At 48.5% G+C, this 17836-nt stretch overlaps 1 protein-coding gene across 1 annotated transcript; it reads left to right on the top strand.

Annotated features, from left to right (window-relative positions):
• Window positions 1-6039: 6039 nt before the first annotated feature.
• DACT1 (dishevelled binding antagonist of beta catenin 1) lies at window positions 6040-16661 on the top strand. Its single transcript, XM_048851997.2, has 4 exons — window positions 6040-6540; window positions 9763-9895; window positions 10678-10833; window positions 13903-16661. The coding sequence occupies exons 1-4, from the start codon at window positions 6190-6192 to the stop codon at window positions 15756-15758; spliced, it is 2496 nt and encodes an 831-aa protein (XP_048707954.2). The 5' UTR covers window positions 6040-6189; the 3' UTR covers window positions 15759-16661.
• Window positions 16662-17836: the final 1175 nt, after the last annotated feature.

The raw sequence follows: 17836 nt of genomic DNA, 5'->3' as shown, positions 1-17836 counted from the left end.
GTACAAAGTTACACTAAGAGTCCTGTGAAACCACACCAAGCCTGATACGCTGAGGTGCCGAGTTGTGGCTTTCAGTGCCATCCGTGGGTGCTCAGCACCTCCTGAAATCTGTTCTCCTACCAGATCTCTGCATTGCTGTGAGTTTAGCCATTTTGAAATGTAAACATAAACCCCAAGACTTGAGAGAGAGGAATCAAGGCTGTGTGAAACTTCAGATGAGACACTCCAACCACTGAATCAAAACTCGTTGCAATATAACTCAACCAAGATTCATTCACTCAGGGGAAAAAAACAGTGTCATTGAAATAATCCTGCTCTAGCTTCATTTGAATACACTCTTCACAGACCACTGGGATGGAATACAATCGCCTCCGGTTAGCATTGTAACATGATGTATTAGGCCCTTAACTGAGACGCTGATTACGTGGCTTTGTACTGAACAATGAGACAATGGGCCCGCTCTTTGCTTCTTGTCAACTTCAAATACCCTGGACAACTTCTGTTTAACTCCATTAACCCCAAATGTTGTCTTCTTTATCAGACCCTCTTCTTATCTTTTAAAAAATGGAGCTGATCTTGTCTTTTTTTCTCTTTTAATCAAGTTTGCTTGCTAGTTTTGGTGAGAGAGAGAGAGATTTTTCTCAGAGCTAGTCCCAAATCTGGGGACCACGTGCAATTTTTTGCATATTCATCAAATTAATTGTTTGTAAATTCTGCATATGAATCAGCTGTGCTATCATTGCCAATCTGTCTGCAGGAGGCAGGGAGATATCACTGGACTAGTGCTTGACAGATAGTTCTGTAACAGTGTTAGCCCCTTTGCTAAGCAGCAGTAGATTTTCAGTGCCTTACAGGATAGTTTCCCATTAGGAACAGATATTTTCTTAGCGTGATTTCTTTAGTTACAAAATGTACATAGGTGTTTTCTCTGTGGGGGTTGTAACGAATGGCAACACAAGGATCTCCTTCTTGCAGACCCTGTCCCCTGAAGCAGCTGCCTCGTGTGTCTCTCTCTGGCCTCCTAGTCTCACTGCTTTGCAAACAGTCCACTCTTCTCACCACAGTCCCTGAGTTGTATACCTGGGAAACCTTTAGTACAAGTGCTACAGTGGCACCGATGTAGCGCTTACAGCTACACTGCTGCAGTGTAGACACTTACGGCAGTGACGGAAGGGTGTTTCCTGTCATCGTAGTATATCCACCCCCTTGAGAGGCAGTAGCTAGGTTGTTGGTAGTATTCTTCCATTGACTTAGTGGTGTCTACATTGGGGCATAGGTTGGTTTCACTACATCTCTCAGGGGATGTGAATTTTTCATGCTCCTGAACGACGTAGGTAGGTCGAACTAAGTTTTAGGTGTAGACCAAGCTTGAAGGTCTTTCTGTGGTGAGTTTCATCCTGGCTGCTTATACATCAATAACCCCTAAGGTCTAAGTCATTAGCAACTTTCATCATAGCAATGCAAATGTGACAACATGTTAAAAGAAATCAGTGTATTGCTCTAGATCTGAATTTTGTGGGTTTGTGTAAATTCTCCAGGTCATCATAGAGCTAGTTTTGTTTCTAGGTCAATGGAATGAATTAGGGGGGTGGGAGGAAACCCACACATATGTTAAGTATCTCCACGCTTGGGAGGTGGTTTAGTGGTGACAATAGGAAACTGGGAGTTGGAACCTAGAGTCACACTGTGTCTCTGACCCTTGGTTTCCCCACCTGTAAAATGGGGATTGGGAGTAACACTCACCCCAGTGGTGCTTAATGCTTGTGAAGCACTTTGAGGTCTTGAGTGGAAGGTGCTAGAGAAATGCAAAGTGGCATTGTTATTACCTCCTTAGAAAATCTGCTCAACAATATACATTAGCAAATCAGCCAGCCAGCATGCCCTAGAGCAATGAGACACAGCTCATAGTTTTTGACTAGCAAGTACAAGATTCAGGGGGTAGCTGTGTTAGTCTGTATCCACAAAAACCACAAGGAGTCTGGTGGCCCCTTAAAGACTAACAGATAACAGAAGTACAAGATTGAATCATCCGCAGCACGCAGGCTCCTTTGAGCCTGACAGAATTATTCTCTTTGCCACATTCTGGCTAGTTGGGCTCTTCTTTACTGGTTAGCCTCTTCCCTCCTGCTATCACTGCCTCCCTCCCTGAAGATTTGTGCTGATCGCTGTTGTACTGATTCCACCATTTCCATGTTCCTGATTAGTGTGGGGAGTTTGGGATTACTTTTCTGGAGAATTTCAAATGACAAAACTAAGAAATGAATAAAGAGTTTAAAATTCATGTGTCGGTGACCCCTGTAATGGTGGCAATCAGCATGAGGAGAGCTGGGAAGTGGTTTGGGACACAGAGGATGGTTTCATACAAGGGCTTTAGTCCTTTTTCAGTAATTGGCATAGTTGAGTTGTGGGAAGCTTGGTGTAGATGCTTCCTCCAGTGACAGAAGGGGTTTTCCCATCACAGTAGTTAATCCACTTCTCTGGGAGTATGTCCACACTACAAGCGCTACGGCAAGGGCGGTTTTCCCTCAAGAGGCAGTAACTACGTCAATGGAAGAATTCTTTCATTGGCCTAGCTGTGTCTACTGTGCGGATTTCATTGACCTAACTGTCGCCCAGGGAGCAAAATTTCTCACAGCCTTGAGCAATGTAGCTAGGTCAATCTAAATTTTAGATGTAGACCAGGCCTGAGAGGCAGTAACTAGGTAGATGAAAGAATTCTTGACTACATACAGCGTTCAGGAGGTCACAGTTTTTACAGTCCTGAGTGATGTAGCTAGGTTCATCTAAGTGTAGACCAGGCATGGGCAGTGGGTATAATAGGCATGGGGAGGCTAAGCCTCTCCTAAGCAAAGCCCTGGCCCTGCCCATGCTCTGCCCTCTCGCCCCTGCTGGCAGGAGCTCAGTGGCCCAGTGCCGGGGCAACACTGGGGGTGGCCGGTGGCCTGGGGCAGTTCGGTCATGGCTCCTCCAGCTGAGGAGGCTGGAGACACCTGGGGCTCTGGTGGATTGGGGGGCAGTAGGGGTGGGACTGCATGGCTAGCCTCCCATGAGACCAAGCCTTTGATAGCAACTCTTAGCAGCATTGTTTTACCAACCTAACCCCGGTGTAGATACTGCTAAGTTGACAGAAGATTGCTTCCCTCGACTGTCACTCAGGGCAGTGGTGTTCTTACGGTGATGAAAAAACCCGCTCCGTCGGCATAGGCTGTGTCCATGCTAGCAGAGGTTCTTGCAACAGATTTATTGGTGGCCTTAGAGTGCGGCCACCAACTCTTGCTGGTGGCCACTCGGACAATTTTTCCTAAAATATTTAATTAACTTTAGGAAAAACAAATAAATATGCACAAGTGTGAAAAATCCACACCTCTGAGCGACGTAGTTATGCCGACCTTAACCCCCCACGTGGACAGCGCTGTGTCAACATAGCCCCCGCCTCTCGGGAAGGCAGACTAACTAGGAGCGTCTTCACTTAAGCACTACAGCAATGCAGCTACCTTGGCATGGCCGCACCAGTGCAGCGTTTTAAGCGTAGACCTGCCCTTAGTTTGGGCAAGCTGTGGTGTAAATCTACAGCCCGCCAGCGAGTGGCACACTAAGCATCCACGTAACCCCTGCTCTGCACACTAAAAGTCCCCTAGTGTGCGTTGATCTACTCTGCTTTGAAATTAGATGAAAGTTCCTTTGTGCACTTTCAGCATTTGGCAACAGGATCCCCATGCAGGCTTGTGCAGCTTTCCGCCACCTAAGAACTCACATAGACAAGAAGCTTCTGTGCCTTTTACAGAGCTGAACACATGGTTGATGCTAAAAATATTATTTATAGAGAGGGCAGCATGGGCTGATGGAGAGGGCATGGGGCTGGGTCTTAGGAGACGTGGTTTCTGTTTCCAGCTCTGCTCAGCGGCCTCCTGTAAGTCACTTCCCCTCTCTGGGTCTCTTTTCCCCCTCTTGCCCTTTGCCTGTCTTGCCTGTTTAGATCATAAGCTCTTTGGGACAGGGTCTGCCTCTTACTAAGGGTGGATACAGCATCTAGCACAGTGGGGCCTTGAGCGCATTTGTGGCCTTTCAGAGCTACCGTAATACCCATAATCATGATAATCTTCCTCAAGAGCAAAAAAGACAGGCCTCCTTCCCACTCAGTCTGTGAGAGCTACTGGAGCAGGAGGCTCCCATCCTTCCAAACAAGGCCCACATTGTGACGGATTCCTTGAATGCTTTCCTCCGCTTACTCTCCTCAGTCCTCCCATGACTCGCTAAAACTCCCAAAGCTCAATTTTGCCTCCATTGGCTACTAACATTTCTTTTCATTTCTTTTTCTTCAGCGTCTGCTTCCTTCCCCCCTCCCCCGCCAATCACATGCCCACTACACCCTAATGGCTGATCCCAGAGTGTAATTAGTTTACATACTGTACAAAGTTTGCTTCGTTACAGCTGTCTTGGCACACTGAATTAATGCAATGCCTTTCTGGAGCTTTGATCCCAGCTCCTAGGCAGCAGTCAGCACCCCCTGTTTAAAGGATCACCATTTTCTTCTCTCCCTCCTGCCCCCCCCCACCCCCGCAATGCACACTTGGCAATGGCTTTCCCTTATTGCATCATTTGTGTTCTTATTTTAGAAGCGTTTGGCCTTAAAAGCCACAAAGTACCCAAATGTACTGTTGATGGGCCATAAGTCACTCTGCGTAGCTTAAAAGAGCATGGTTGTGAAGGGCTGCAGAAGAATGATTTTAAGATGATGGAGGTAATGAGTGGTGCTGCTGAAATGCAGGGAATCATTGCAGGCTTTCCATCTTGAATTTTGTTCCTAGTTACTGACTGTCACTCATTAAGTACAGTAAATAAAATCAGTTCACGGTGAAGCCAGAGTGGTGTCTGGAACTTTGCTTGTGAATGGGGGATAAAAGGGTTAGAGGTGATAGAAATCAGCAAACCTCCTCACTCCCTCTTCCTACAGTCCCAGGCCGTGGCCGGTGAGAGACACAAGGTACCTGAGGTAATATCTTTCAGTGGCCCACCTTCAGTTGGTGAAAGAGACAAGCTTTGGAGTTCCACAGAGCTCTTCAGGTCTCCTGTCCTAGAACCAACAGGCTCCAACAACCCCGCAAAACCCAGGCCCTGCTCTCTGTGAGTCCAGAGCTACAATTATGACAGGTTTCAGAGTAGCAGCTGTGTTAGTCTGTATCTGCAAAAAGAAAAGGAGGACTTGTGGCACCTTAGAGACTAACCAATTTATTTGAGCATAAGCTTTCGTGAGCTACAGCTCATTTCCGATGAAGTGAGGCACTAGGCTCCTTAAAGGAGGAGAGAGCAGGGCAGTGGAGGAGGATGAGCACCTTGGGGCCTATCTGCAGGGGAGATTTCCCCAGCTGTACTGATCTAGAGTTATAGCTGTATAAGCCCCAGTGTGGACGCTCTTATTCCAGTATAAGTGCCTGTTTCCCTCTGCCATAAGCTGAATTGGGAAAAGCCACTCTTGAACTGGAATAAGTGTCCATGCCAGCGGGTATATCTCTAGCGGTTTAAATACACACCTCAGCTAGTATTGGCATAACTGCCCCGTGTGGACAAGCCCTTAGATAGATGGACCGTGCTAAGGGTCCCACAGCTGGGCCCCACCTAACAATGGAAGGCAGCACCGAGCCTGCCCAAGGGCGGGTGGCTACAATGTGTGTGCGGGGGAGGCTTGAACAGGGGCTTGAGTCGCCTGAGCTTGTGTGTGTGAGGGGCGAGGAGGGGGCAGCGCAGGCCGAAAGCCAGCGAGCAAGAGGGAAGGGGAAGGGAGGAAGAGGCGGCGGCGGCAGGGAGCAGCTAAAAGCAGAGGGAGAGCGCGGAAAGGGGGAGGGGAGAGACCCCGGGGGTGGGCGAGCGAGGGAGGGGAGGCGCCGCCGCCGCAGAGCGTCAGGAGCCGGGGATGCTGCTGCGGGGCTGAGCCAGCCGGGCGGGCGGGCGGAGGGAGGGAGCGGGGGCGGTGGCAGTGGGGCGGGAGGAGCGGGCTGGGCGCCCCTGGCCCAGTGCAGCGGCGGCGCTGGCAGGAGCAGCGCCGCGCTCCGGCTCCCCCTGCTGCGCCGCGTCCCGGCGGCTGGGAACCTCGCGGGGCCGCAGCCGCCCTCCCCCGGCAGTGGCCGCTCGGAGCCCCGGGCACCCCCCGGGCGCTCCCCATGCGCTGAGGCAGGCGCCCGCGCCCCGGGGATGAAGCCGAGCCTGGCGGCCGCCGCCGCCGCCAAGGAGCCGGAGCCGGGGCAGCCGCAGGCGGCGGCGCCCCGGGAGCCCGATGGGCGCTGGAGGGAGAAGGGCGAGGCGGAGGCGGAGCGGCAGCGCACCCGGGAGCGGCTGGAGGCCACGCTGGCCGGGCTGGGCGAGCTGGACTACCTGCGCCAGCGGCAGGAGCTGCTGGTGAAGAGCCTGCTGCTGAGCCAGCCGCCGGGGGCCGCCCCCAGCGCCGCCGGGGCCCGCGGGGAGCCGCCCGGGGAAGGGGACGCCCAGCGCAGCCTGGAGGAGAAGTTCCTGGAGGAGAACATCCTCCTGCTGAGGAAGCAGCTGGTGAGCCGGGCTGTGGGGCGCAGGAGGCGGGGAAGGACCAGGGGGGCGCACCGGCGAGGGTCCCCGGCTGGGGGGCGCGGGAGCACCAGGGGGGCGCACCGGCGACGGTCCCGGGCTGGGGGGCGCAGGAGGCGGGGAAGGACCAGGGGGGCGCACCGGCGACGGTCCCGGGCTGGGGGTGCGGGGGGGAGCACCAGGGGGGCGCACAGGCGACGGTCCCGGGCTGGGGGGCGCGGCAGGCGGGGAAGGACCAGGGGGGCGCACCAGCGACGGTCCCGGGCTGGGGGGCGCGGGGGGCGCGGAAGGACCAGGGGGGCGCACCGGCGACGGTCCCGGGCTGGGGGGCGCGGCAGGCGGGGAAGGACCAGGGGGGCGCACCGGCGACGGTCCCGGGCTGGGGGGCGCAGGAGACGGGGAAGGACCAGGGGGGCGCACCGGGGAAGGACCAGGGGGGCGCACCGGCGACGGTCCCGGGCTGGGGGGCGCAGGAGGCGGGAAAGTACCAGGGAGGCGCACAGGCGACGGTCCCGGGTTAGGGGGTGCGGGGGGGAGCACCAGGGGGCGCACCGGCGAGGGTCCCGGGCTGGGGGGCGCGGGAGGCGGGGAAGTACCAGGGGGGCGCACCGGCGAGGGTCCCGGGCTGGGGGGCGCGGGGGAGCACCAGGGGGGCGCACCGCGAGGGTCCCGGGCTGGGGGGTACAGGGGGAGCACCGGGGGGCGCACTCCCAGGGCGCGAGAGTCCGGGTGCCTGGTGCAGTCTGATCTTTCCCGTCTCCTCCTTATTGCCCCGATCGGTGACCCTCTGTAACGGACAGACGCGCCTTGGGGGAGAATGACACCTCCGTGTGTGTCTGATCCCCCCAGCCCTTCCTCCTCCCTCTCGGGGGGGCTCTGCGGGCTCCTACGGGTGCCAGTGAAGCCGGCGAGCTCCGCGGAACCTCATCTGAAGTGGTCGTTGCCGGTTGTGTATCTGGAAGGCACAAGGGCAGGAGACCTCCAGACTCCCGGTGCTCATCCCCACGGCTCACCAAAGCAGCCCGGGCTGCTCACAGCTCGATTAATTACCCGGCTTCAAATGAGTTTGTTTTTTGTTTTTTACCATGAAGTTGAACTGCCTTTCGGGAAGAGCCTTCCTAATCCGGTGCCGTCCCCTGAGCTGTCCTCACCTTGTCCCCATTGCACCTGGTCCGGCTCTTCATTTGAAATGTGAGGCTCAGTGAAAGCGCTTTGCCTAACGGGGCAAGAGTCCCTGAAGCAAAACGAGAAGGCACCTCTTGATTTAGGGGGCTGTGCTTGGTGGAATAAGCGAGCTAGTTTCTGCAAATCCGTTCATGTCCTGCGCTCTGTAAAGCAAAAAAGCGAGCGGGTAGGGAAGACTCAGGACTGTGAAGCAGAAAGCATTTCTTCTATTGAATTTCTATCAGAACTAGTAACTAGCTATGAAAGAGCCAGAAAAATGTATTCACTATACGGTGCTGGCGTTTTAGTATTAAATCCTGATCATTGCTCAACAGAGCAACTGATAGGCGTGAGGTGAGAAGGAGTTTATCCTTGGTTTGCTACAAAAGAGATATATTCACTCCTTTTAAAAAGCCCCTGATGCAGCCTATGGTGCTCTTGTACTGCCTACTCCACAGCTGCCGAAGTCAATGGGCGTGCCTCTGCTGACTTGACTAAGAGTTGCATTGGGCCCAGAGGCTATCCTGAGATTTTAGTGGGAGTAGTGAGTGCTGTGCAGTTTTCAGGATCAGGCCCTTTAAAATAGGGATGCTTTTGTTGCAAATGCGCTTTGTAGCTTGTGGGGGGAGGAGAGAGCTAGACATGAACCGGTGGATCATTTTTCAGTGAAAATAACTCACAGCTGTGCATGGTATTCTTTGTGCCAGGGGCCTGGCTCAGCATTTGTGCATATTGGCTCTGACCAAGGGAGAGGTTGGATTTTTGGTGTTCACTTGCAAATCTTGATTGTTTCTGTAGGGTTTTTTTTTTTTTTTTTTTTTTTTAAACCGTTTGGTTCAGTAAATGTGTATAGTAGGGTTGCTTCCTTCTAAAAAGGCGATGTGACTGTTCAGGAATTATTAGCTGCCAAATGACCACAGTAAAGTAACAGGAATTATTATTTGGAATTGGGGGTCTGTGGTAACACTTTAATTTGTGCACTTGACATTCCAAATTTGAACCAGATGCACTATTCCCAATCCTTCTTTAGAGGGGGGCTGGGTCAGTAGGTGGCGCAATGAGTTCCTGCTCTAAACCTGTCACCTCTGCAGATCTGGGCTGGATCCAAATCCTGGCTCATGTTAGAAGTGGAAAAATAATGTGCTTGCCCTTCCCAAGCAGCAGTGCGTTGTGCTAGTCCGTCTAGCTCAGTGGTTCTCAACCTATTTACCGTTGTGGGCCACCTCTGCAGCTCTCTGTGTTATGTGGGCCGCAGCCACAGAATATATATATATATACTACCTGTATGGCCCTGAGGATGTCACATCGGCCGCAACTGTGGGCTGATTGGGCCACAGGTTGAATTCCACTGGTCTAGCTCATGCTATTAGCCTTTCAGTCTTGGGCCTGATCCAACACCCATTGAATCCAATGGAAAGGCTCCCCTTGACCTAATGGTTTTGGGATTGGGCCCTTTATGAGCATCTACACTCAGAAACCTATCAGAATACTGCTGGGTGCAATACAAAAGTGTATGTGCCCGTGTGTATAAAAACTGTCGCAACTGGACGGACGATGGATAGATACGGTTGTAGTATATGTAGAGAAACTGATTACACTGACCTTGGGTTAATGAGCTTCTTGCAAAATCATTCTTTATTGCCCATTGTATATCATCAAAATTACCTTCATAAATAGCTTAAACGGTCTTATTACAATAATGTAATACAATTGTAATGGGGGAAGAGAAGGGATTACTTTTCCTACTTATTGTGTTGTCAAATTAATGAAAGGACCCTGATCCTGGTTCCTGTAATCTTGCCTTATGCTTTAAGAATATAAGATTATAATGTGCAACAGAATGAGAGCGATTGGAATTAAATGTCTGCATTCTAGTTCAGCTGAATTTTTATCTTGAACTTCCAGGCAAGATTTCTGTGGTGTCCCCCCCGCCCCCCCTTTAAAAGAACTGACATGGAATTTACAAGCTATTCTTCAGCTGATACTTGTGGCCCACTTGTTTCTGGACAACAAAGGTGACATGTTGCTTTTCTTGTTTTCCAGAACTGTTTGAGAAGGCGAGATGCTGGTCTATTAAATCAGCTGCAAGAACTAGACAAACAGATAAGTGATCTAAGACTGGATGTAGAAAAGACTACAGATGAGCACCTTGAGACAGACAGTCGCCCAAGTTCAGGTAAGCCCCATATGCTGCAAAATGGATCCACCCAGCAATTGGTTATAAACCGGTTATAAAACGGAAGAACCTTCAGCAATGTAACAGCGGAGAATGATAAAGGTCCACAGTGTGGCCATCAGTGATGTTACAGTGGGACCAAGAAAAATTCAGCTGCCACTGGAAACATTACTGACTTCATACAGTATATTCAGAGGAAAATTTCAGGACTATTGAGAACATGCTGCACAATCGTGTGTCTGATTTTTCAGAAAGTGGGGTTTCTTTCTTTAAAAAATAATGCCATAGATGAAGCTTTTTCAGAACGCTTCATTTCTTTTATTTATGGGAATTGGGTTGCAAGAAAAAGTACAGGAAGGAAGCAGCAACAGTGGCTAAGGAGACTTGTAGACAGTCTCGTAGCCAAGTAATACTGGTAGAATGGTTGTCAAGAGACCTAATACCCTGTTAAATGAGCTTTGAAGGCAAGTACAGCCAGATTTTTCTTAGCACAATCTGTAGTGTTTTGGTTTCAAGTGGGCTTTTAAAAGTTGTTTGAGATATTAATATTTCAAAGACTGTGACATCCCACTGCCTTATTTTCAATAAACAGAAATTGTCCCAGTATTATAGTATTACTGTATAGTACAACTAATCTGGATGATTGAATGAAATGGTATAAATTGTCTGAGATCCAGTGAGCCAAAATACACAGAAACTCAACTGCTTTTCTAGGGGTGGGGAAGGAGCATTTTTTGCATAATAAACAGAACCAAAATAAACCGAAGTTTTTATTTTTGTAGGATTTTATGAGCTGAGTGATGGGGCCTCTGGATCACTTTCCAATTCCTCTAACTCAGTCTTCAGTGAGTGTTTATCCAGTTGCCATTCCAGCACCTGTTTTTGCAGCCCTTTGGAGACATCTTTGAATATCTCGGATGGACGCCCAAAATCTGCAGGTACAGTAAAAGCCGGTATAATACACCATACTCCAGCGAGTGGCTTTGGCTTATCAGTAGAAATGCTGCATTGGAGCTAGCAGGGTCCTATTAACTCTTCCTTTTTTCATTTGCTAAACTACGTGTTAATATAAAATAATCCAGAAAGACTCTGACTGATGTATTTGTCGCATATGTGTGGCATGGGGTATAGATTTCTCCTGCCACTTTTTCAGTCATTGGTGTGAATTGTGAGCACTTATAAACCCGTGATCAGCTCTGATATCTTCTGCCTAGTAAAGGGCAGTGGTACATATACACATAAGCAAATTCATTGTATAACTTCCTATCACTTCCTTTTAAAAAACAATTTTTACCAAAGTAAAAAAACCCACCTGAACCAAATTAATTTATGGGTAGCGCATATTTGTGCCTATGAAAGCAAGCGACTAATCGTTTCCCAGCTCTAACTGCTGTCTTCAGCGCATGGACAATTGTGATGAAGTGTGTGCTGGGTTTGTGTCACATGGACAAATGGCCATTATGAATAATGGAAAAGGTTTCTCTGTCTTTGGTAAGGGAAAGATGGATGTTTGAATTTCCAGTTACTCTTGTCTAAAGATGTAAATCTCTGTGTGTATGTGTGTCTTGGTTATATATTGGGGTTGGTTACTACAAGATTTCTGTTGCAAGAATCCTCTTATTTGTTGTATAGGTCTGGAAAGAGGGGTTGTTTCAGTTTGGATCCTGGAGGATGCTTACGAGCAGTCATGTATTGCTTGGTGTTCAGAACTTCCATTCTGCAGCCGCTCCGCCCCCAATGCAAGCCTTGAGCAGGCTTAGATCCCCACCCCCCTTGCAAGGCCCCCTAAGCCTGACTGGAGCTGTTGTCGTCCCCCATCCCCGTCCCCCAAATATAGAAGTCAAACTATGCCTATGAGTGAACTTTTGTATTTAGGAATCCAGAGCATAATCATTCAAGTTTGTCTGTCCTAGAAATGTGACTTTGTAGCAATTCTGAGATGTTGAGAGCTTTCAAATTACCCTCTGGCCTGCTTGATGTAATTTAAATTTCCCTATCACCAATCTATAGGTCTTCATTATCAAGCATGTTTTAAAAACAATCCTGCACAAAGATCTACAGCAGATTACATTGCTGGTTTTCATTATACAGAATGGAAACATGAAACTCTTCAACAGATTATGGCAGTCTAGCCCACTTCCCACAGTGGCATGTTTCAGTGATGTCCTCTTGACAATTTGCTGTGAATATTAGACTGTAACAGAGAATTTAAGAAATACTGTTATATGACCTACAGTAAGTCAGCTGTTCTTCTCTTACGCTCCTGATAGACCCATTCTTGCTCTCCGAGCAGCACTTCCTCTCCTATATAGTCCCACTGAAATCTATGGGAACTGCGGGGGTTAAGCATGTTTGATAAAATCAGCCCTCTTACTTAGGTGCCTAAATATGGCCTTAGTAAGGCATTCAGATCGGAACATTTTGACCTAAGTATCTAGCCCCCGAGGACGTCTCTTGCAGGGCTGGGAATAGAACCCCGTGTCTCTGAACTCCCACTCCTGGGCTTCAGTCAAAAGATTCTTTGTCTTTGACATCCCCTTCCCCTCCCCTCCCAAGAAGATTCTCTTATGAGTGTTCTTTGACTCTTGATCATCTTTTCCTGAACAGAATTTGAAAATTCTGAAGCCCTATAAAAGCAGTTCTAAGTAAAAACGATGGAAGTCCGTGATCAGCCTAAAGTTCCTAAAGAAAAGGATGGTTAATATTGCCCTTCAGCCAACTGTTAACAATTTTACTGGTGTAATTTGTTTGTTCCCTCTTGGTTAGTTGTGGGTTTAGCAGTGCAATATATCTTGTAACACACACATCCTCGGGCTTTCTACAGTTCTGCATCTGACAGTCCATGTGGATGCTGTAAAAGTCAATTCTAGAATTCTAGAGGCCTCTGGTACAAAGTGGAAGGCTCTTTAAGGCAGATTTTATACAAGTATAACTATGTTGCTTAGAGGTGTGGATTTCTTTTTTTTTTTTTTAAACTGATATAATTACACTGTTACAATCCCTAGTGTGGATTCAGTTTTGCTGGTATAAAGGTGCCTTATACCAGTATAGCTTATTCCCCTTTCTGTATGGGACTATAAGGGCTAGGCTACACTACACTACATAGGGCAGGTCTACACTACAGCTGAGATCAACGCTCTGAGATTGATCCACCAGTGGTCGATTTAGTGGGTCTAGTAAAGACCTGCCAAATCGACTGCAGATTGCTCTCCAATCCCTGTACTCTACCCCCGACGAGAAGAGTAAGGTAAGTCGATGGGAGATTTTTCTCCCATCGACCCCCCTGCGGTGTAGACCCTGCTGTAACTTGACCGAAGGTACATCGACTCCAGCTACATTATTCACGTAGCTGGAGTTGCGCAGCATAGGTCGACTTACCGTGGTGGTGCAGACATAGCCATAGACTGTGCTGCTCTAGCTATATCGGTACAGCTGTACCAGCAGAACCTCCTAGTGGGGACACAGCATATGCCAACAGAAGTTTTTCTGCATGTATAGTCACACCATCTCCCTCAGTGACGTGAGCCAATCTGTCTGCCATAGTGTTGTAGCCGTGTCACTCCCAGGATATTAGAGAGACAAGGTGAATGAGGTAATGTCTTTTATTGGATCACTCTTCTGTCAGCATAGCTGCATCTACACAGCGGGCTTTGCCAGCATACTTATGTCGCAAGGGGAATTTGTTTTTTTCCACACCCTGACTGACATAGCTAAGCTCGAAAGCTGGTCTCTCTCTCACCAAGAGAAGTTTGTCCAATAAAAGACATTACCTCACCCACCTTGTTACTCTACCAACAAAACATTAAAGTGTAGACCTGAGAATAAGCATCTTCATACCGGTATAACTGAATCCACACTATGGTGGATTGTAGAGTTTCAACTATATTGCCCTAGTTAAAGCAGTGTGGGTGTAGACCAGGCCAAAGTCTTCAAAAATATCTTTGAAAAGACTAAAAGCAGAACTACACAATGGCAGCATCTTTAAACTCTTTTCAAATGCATTTCAGATCTCGTAGGCTGGATGGATTACAATAAAGAAAGACAGCACGAGGACCCGGCATCAGGTGCTGTCTGTCGTTCGCTCTCCACAACGCACTCCAATTCCCTTGATGTGGTTGCAGATGTACATCCAAAGTATCAGTGTGACTTAGTATCTAAAAATGGGAATGACGTGTACCGTTACCCCAGTCCCCTACATGCAGTAGCCATGCAGAGTCCAATGTTTCTTCTTCCTGTGACCGGTAATCCCCTGAGAGAAGAAGAGAGACGTGGTTGCAATGTTAATGATGTTTGCACTGGAGCTGAACTAGACTCAGTAAAAACAGGCAATTCCTTTCTCCTGCAGAGCTCATGGTCTGTACCCTGTCCTTCAGCCAACAAAAAACTAGAGGGTTACATCTTGAGCCTTGTTCAGAAAAAGACGCATTCTGTGAGGACTAACAAACCGAGAACAAGTCTGAATGCTGACCCCACAAAAGGCATTTTGAGACATGGGAGCATGTGTGTTAGACAGACTGCGGCTGTTTCACATCCTAACATTGTGAACCTGAAGAATTCCAAACAAGCATGTTTGCATTCCAGTGGAACAACCGCTTTGGATAATGGCACCTTCTCGCCATTAAATCAGCGGTCAAAAGAATCTAATGGGGAGCAGCTGGAAAGCAGGAAGGTGCCTCCGGCTGCAGCCTACCCACCAAGTGCTGTCAATGAACTTCAAAGCAAACATCTGTCAAGGACCGTCAAACCAGCATCTCAAGAACTAAACTGGTGTCCTGTAGCTACAACAGGGGATATCCCAAAGGAAAATGGACAACTCTTTGCTAAGTCTCCTACAGAAAGTCCTGGTAGGCATACAGCACTGCAGCAGGAGAATAAAGTGACCCACCCACCCAAAAAGCTACTGCTAAAAAACCGCTTGCAAGCAGCTCACCCCACTTCGCCTCCTCTGGAGGAGAGACCCACGTTGGATTTCAAGAGTGAGGGCTCTTCCTCTCAGAGCCTGGATGAAGGCTTGCTGGTGAGTGCTCAGTACATACCAGCTCAACAGCAAAGCCTTAAGCTTCATAAAGGCACCAAAAGTGTCAAAATTCTGAAGAGCTCTACTCTGAAACACAGGTCCCACCTGGCCAGCCTGCTGGAAAGCAACGTGCCCACCATGCGGGAGAAAACCAAGCCAATTGGCAAAAAGTGTCGTTTCCCTGATGACTTGGATACAAATAAGAAACTTAAAAAGCCCTGTGTGAGAGGGAAGAAAAGCAGCAATTCACAGCTGGAGCCAAGCTTTCCAAGCAGGCAGACTGGCCTCCATAAAACTGTGATCAAATCTCACGGACATAGCAGAGAAGTAGTTGTGGCCAAACCTAAACACAAGCGAGGAGATTATCGCCGGTGGAAGTCCTCAGCAGAGATTTCCTATGAGGAAGCCTTGAGAAGGGCAAGAAGAAACAGGAGAGAAGCCATAGGGGTGTATTCACAAGTTCCCCTTCCGTACGTCAGCCCCTACGCTTACATTGCTAGTGACTCTGAGTATTCAGCAGAATGCGAATCCCTGTTCCACTCCACTGTAGTGGACACCAGTGAAGATGAGCAGAGTAACTACACGACAAACTGCTTTGGAGACAGCGAGTCCAGCTTGAGTGAGGTGGAGTTCGTTGGGGAGAGCACGACTACTAGTGACTCCGATGAAAGCGGGGGGCTTATTTGGTCTCAGTTTGTCCAGACTCTTCCTATCCAAACGGTGGCCGCTCCAGAGCTGCACGAAAATGCAGCAAAGGCCTTTGTCAAAATTAAAGCCTCGCATAACCTCAAGAAGAAAATCCTTCGTTTCCGATCTGGCTCTCTCAAATTGATGACAACTGTCTAATGAAATGACTTGTCCGCGTGGAACGCGTCTGCTTCTAATTAAAGAAATGAGGTGCTTTTGTGTAAATAGTTTCATAGATTTTTTTTTTAATACAAATATTTAAAACTTAAGGTAAATTATGACACGGCTTCAAATCTTGGGTGGATACTAGTGCCTTTTCATGGAAATAAAAAAACATTATACTCGTTTTTAAAAAACCTGCCATTTCAGTGGTGACAGCTTCAAGTGCATAGTATCAGAAGGCTTTGAAAAATAATAATGTTCCCAAGAATGGATCTTCCTTGCCTATTCTTTCCAACTCTGGGTCTTGTAATACCAGGAGATCAACAGCTTAAAGTCATAAGTGGAGGATCCTAATGTTTGTTCTTATCCCTTAATTTTTTTTCTCTCTTGTTCCTGCATGTTGACTATGTTCCACCTTTTGTCTGGCTGGATTTCCTCTTGTAAACCTTTCTTCTTCTTGCAACCTCCTCCCCCTCCACCTGTGTTTGTACAGTGCCTAGCACAATGGGGCCCAGGTCTACAACTAGGGCTCCTAGGTGCTATGGTAATTCAAATAATAGAAAGGGCTCTCACTTAATCTCCCTCTTGAGTTGCCTTCTCCAAAAGGCACTCTGCTATGGATGACCCCAATGTGCATCCCATGTGTGGGACTCCCGCCAGAATGATACATTGCTCTCCAGAAGAAACCATTGGACCAGCTGGGAAAGGCTCAGTAATTCTTCAGTATATTGTGTAAAAGCGCTTTTTAAAAACTTATGCATGTCATGTGCATGAATATCAATAGTTTTAATATTCCTGTCACTGTCAAGTTACTGTACATCACAAACGGCTGTTTTTATATATCATTGTGTAAATTAATAACACATCATATGCTGTAATAAACAGTCTGTTTTAATACTTTTTTAAAGTTTGTTACGTTGCTCTAGAACCAGCGGTTGGGACCGCACCAGCGCTGCCCGCACCTAGAGGCACACTGAATGTGGCCATCCGACACTTGCTGCATCTGAACTACACAGTAACTGAGGCGAGTTTGAGGTGTTCCTGTTTTTGGAACCTGTACTTTGAGGTGGCAAAGGAGAGAAATGGGTCAGTCACAGCTCAGTGTGGCTCAATTCTTTCTTTTAATAGGACTTGTGCAGAGCAGGATGGGATGTAGGCTTCCAGAAATAAACCTTGCTCTGACACCTGCGGGTTTTCATCTGCCCTTCAACTTTGGCAATTTAACATTAACACTGCCTGTAGGGGGCTTGCCATTACTAGTTCTATATAGCCAAGTGGCAGAAAGGCACCAGTTCCCCCTGATATACAGTAGGGACCCCTCCCTGAAAGGACAGGCAAATCCACTCCAAAAGAGCCACGTCCACTGGGAGATGTGCTTGCAGGGAGCATGGGGAGCACCAGTTGGTGTTGCTACATGTGTGAACCAGCCATGTGGGCCCCTGATCTCCCCACTTCAGGCATGGCAGCCACTGGCTTCTCCTCCCTGTCAGGGTGGTAGTACCCCAGGGAGAGGAACAGAAATAAGAGCCGACTCAGCAATCTGTCGCTCCCTATATCAGCCTTCTCCTGTCTTTGGGGTGGAGCTGAATCTCTTGACTGCTCCTGGGAAGCAGTGACTCTGAAAAATATTTGGGGGTTGTGCTGGCTAATCCGCTGGACGTGAGCTCCCGGTGTGACGCCATGGCCAAAGGGCTAATGAGATCCTAGGATGCATAAAACAGAGGAATCTCGAGTAGGAGGAGGTGGTGCGACTGTTGCTGGAATACTGTGTCCAGTTCTGAGGCCCACAATTCAAGAATGATGTTGATGAATTGGAGAGGGCTCAGAGAAGAGCCATGAGAATGATTAAAGGGTTAGAAAACCTGCCGTATAGTGATAGACTGAGCTCTTTGAGTCTATTTGGCTTAACAAAGAGAGGGTTAAGGGGTGAGTGGATCACAGTCTAAAACTATTGACACAGGGAACAAGTATTTTTAAAAATGGGCTCGTCCATCTAGCAGAGAAAGGTCTAACACGATCCAATGGCTGGATGTTGAAGCTAGACACCTTCAGAGTGGGGAAAAATGGTGCAAACT

The sequence above is a fragment of the Caretta caretta genome, chromosome 6 (genome assembly GCF_965140235.1).
Source record: "Caretta caretta isolate rCarCar2 chromosome 6, rCarCar1.hap1, whole genome shotgun sequence".
NCBI lineage: Eukaryota > Metazoa > Chordata > Testudines > Cheloniidae > Caretta > Caretta caretta.
This window is presented reverse-complemented; position numbering and strand designations above follow the sequence as displayed.

Bases quoted from the DNA above. Each gene is read 5' to 3' on its own strand.
- DACT1 (XM_048851997.2), top strand. From the start codon at position 6,190: ATGAAGCCGAGCCTGGCGGCCGCCGCCGCCGCCAAGGAGCCGGAGCCG. The intron at 6,541-9,762 runs GTGAGCCGGGCT...CTTGTTTTCCAG, and splicing joins TCCTGCTGAGGAAGCAGCTG to AACTGTTTGAGAAGGCGAGA. The intron at 9,896-10,677 runs GTAAGCCCCATA...TTATTTTTGTAG, and splicing joins AGACAGTCGCCCAAGTTCAG to GATTTTATGAGCTGAGTGAT.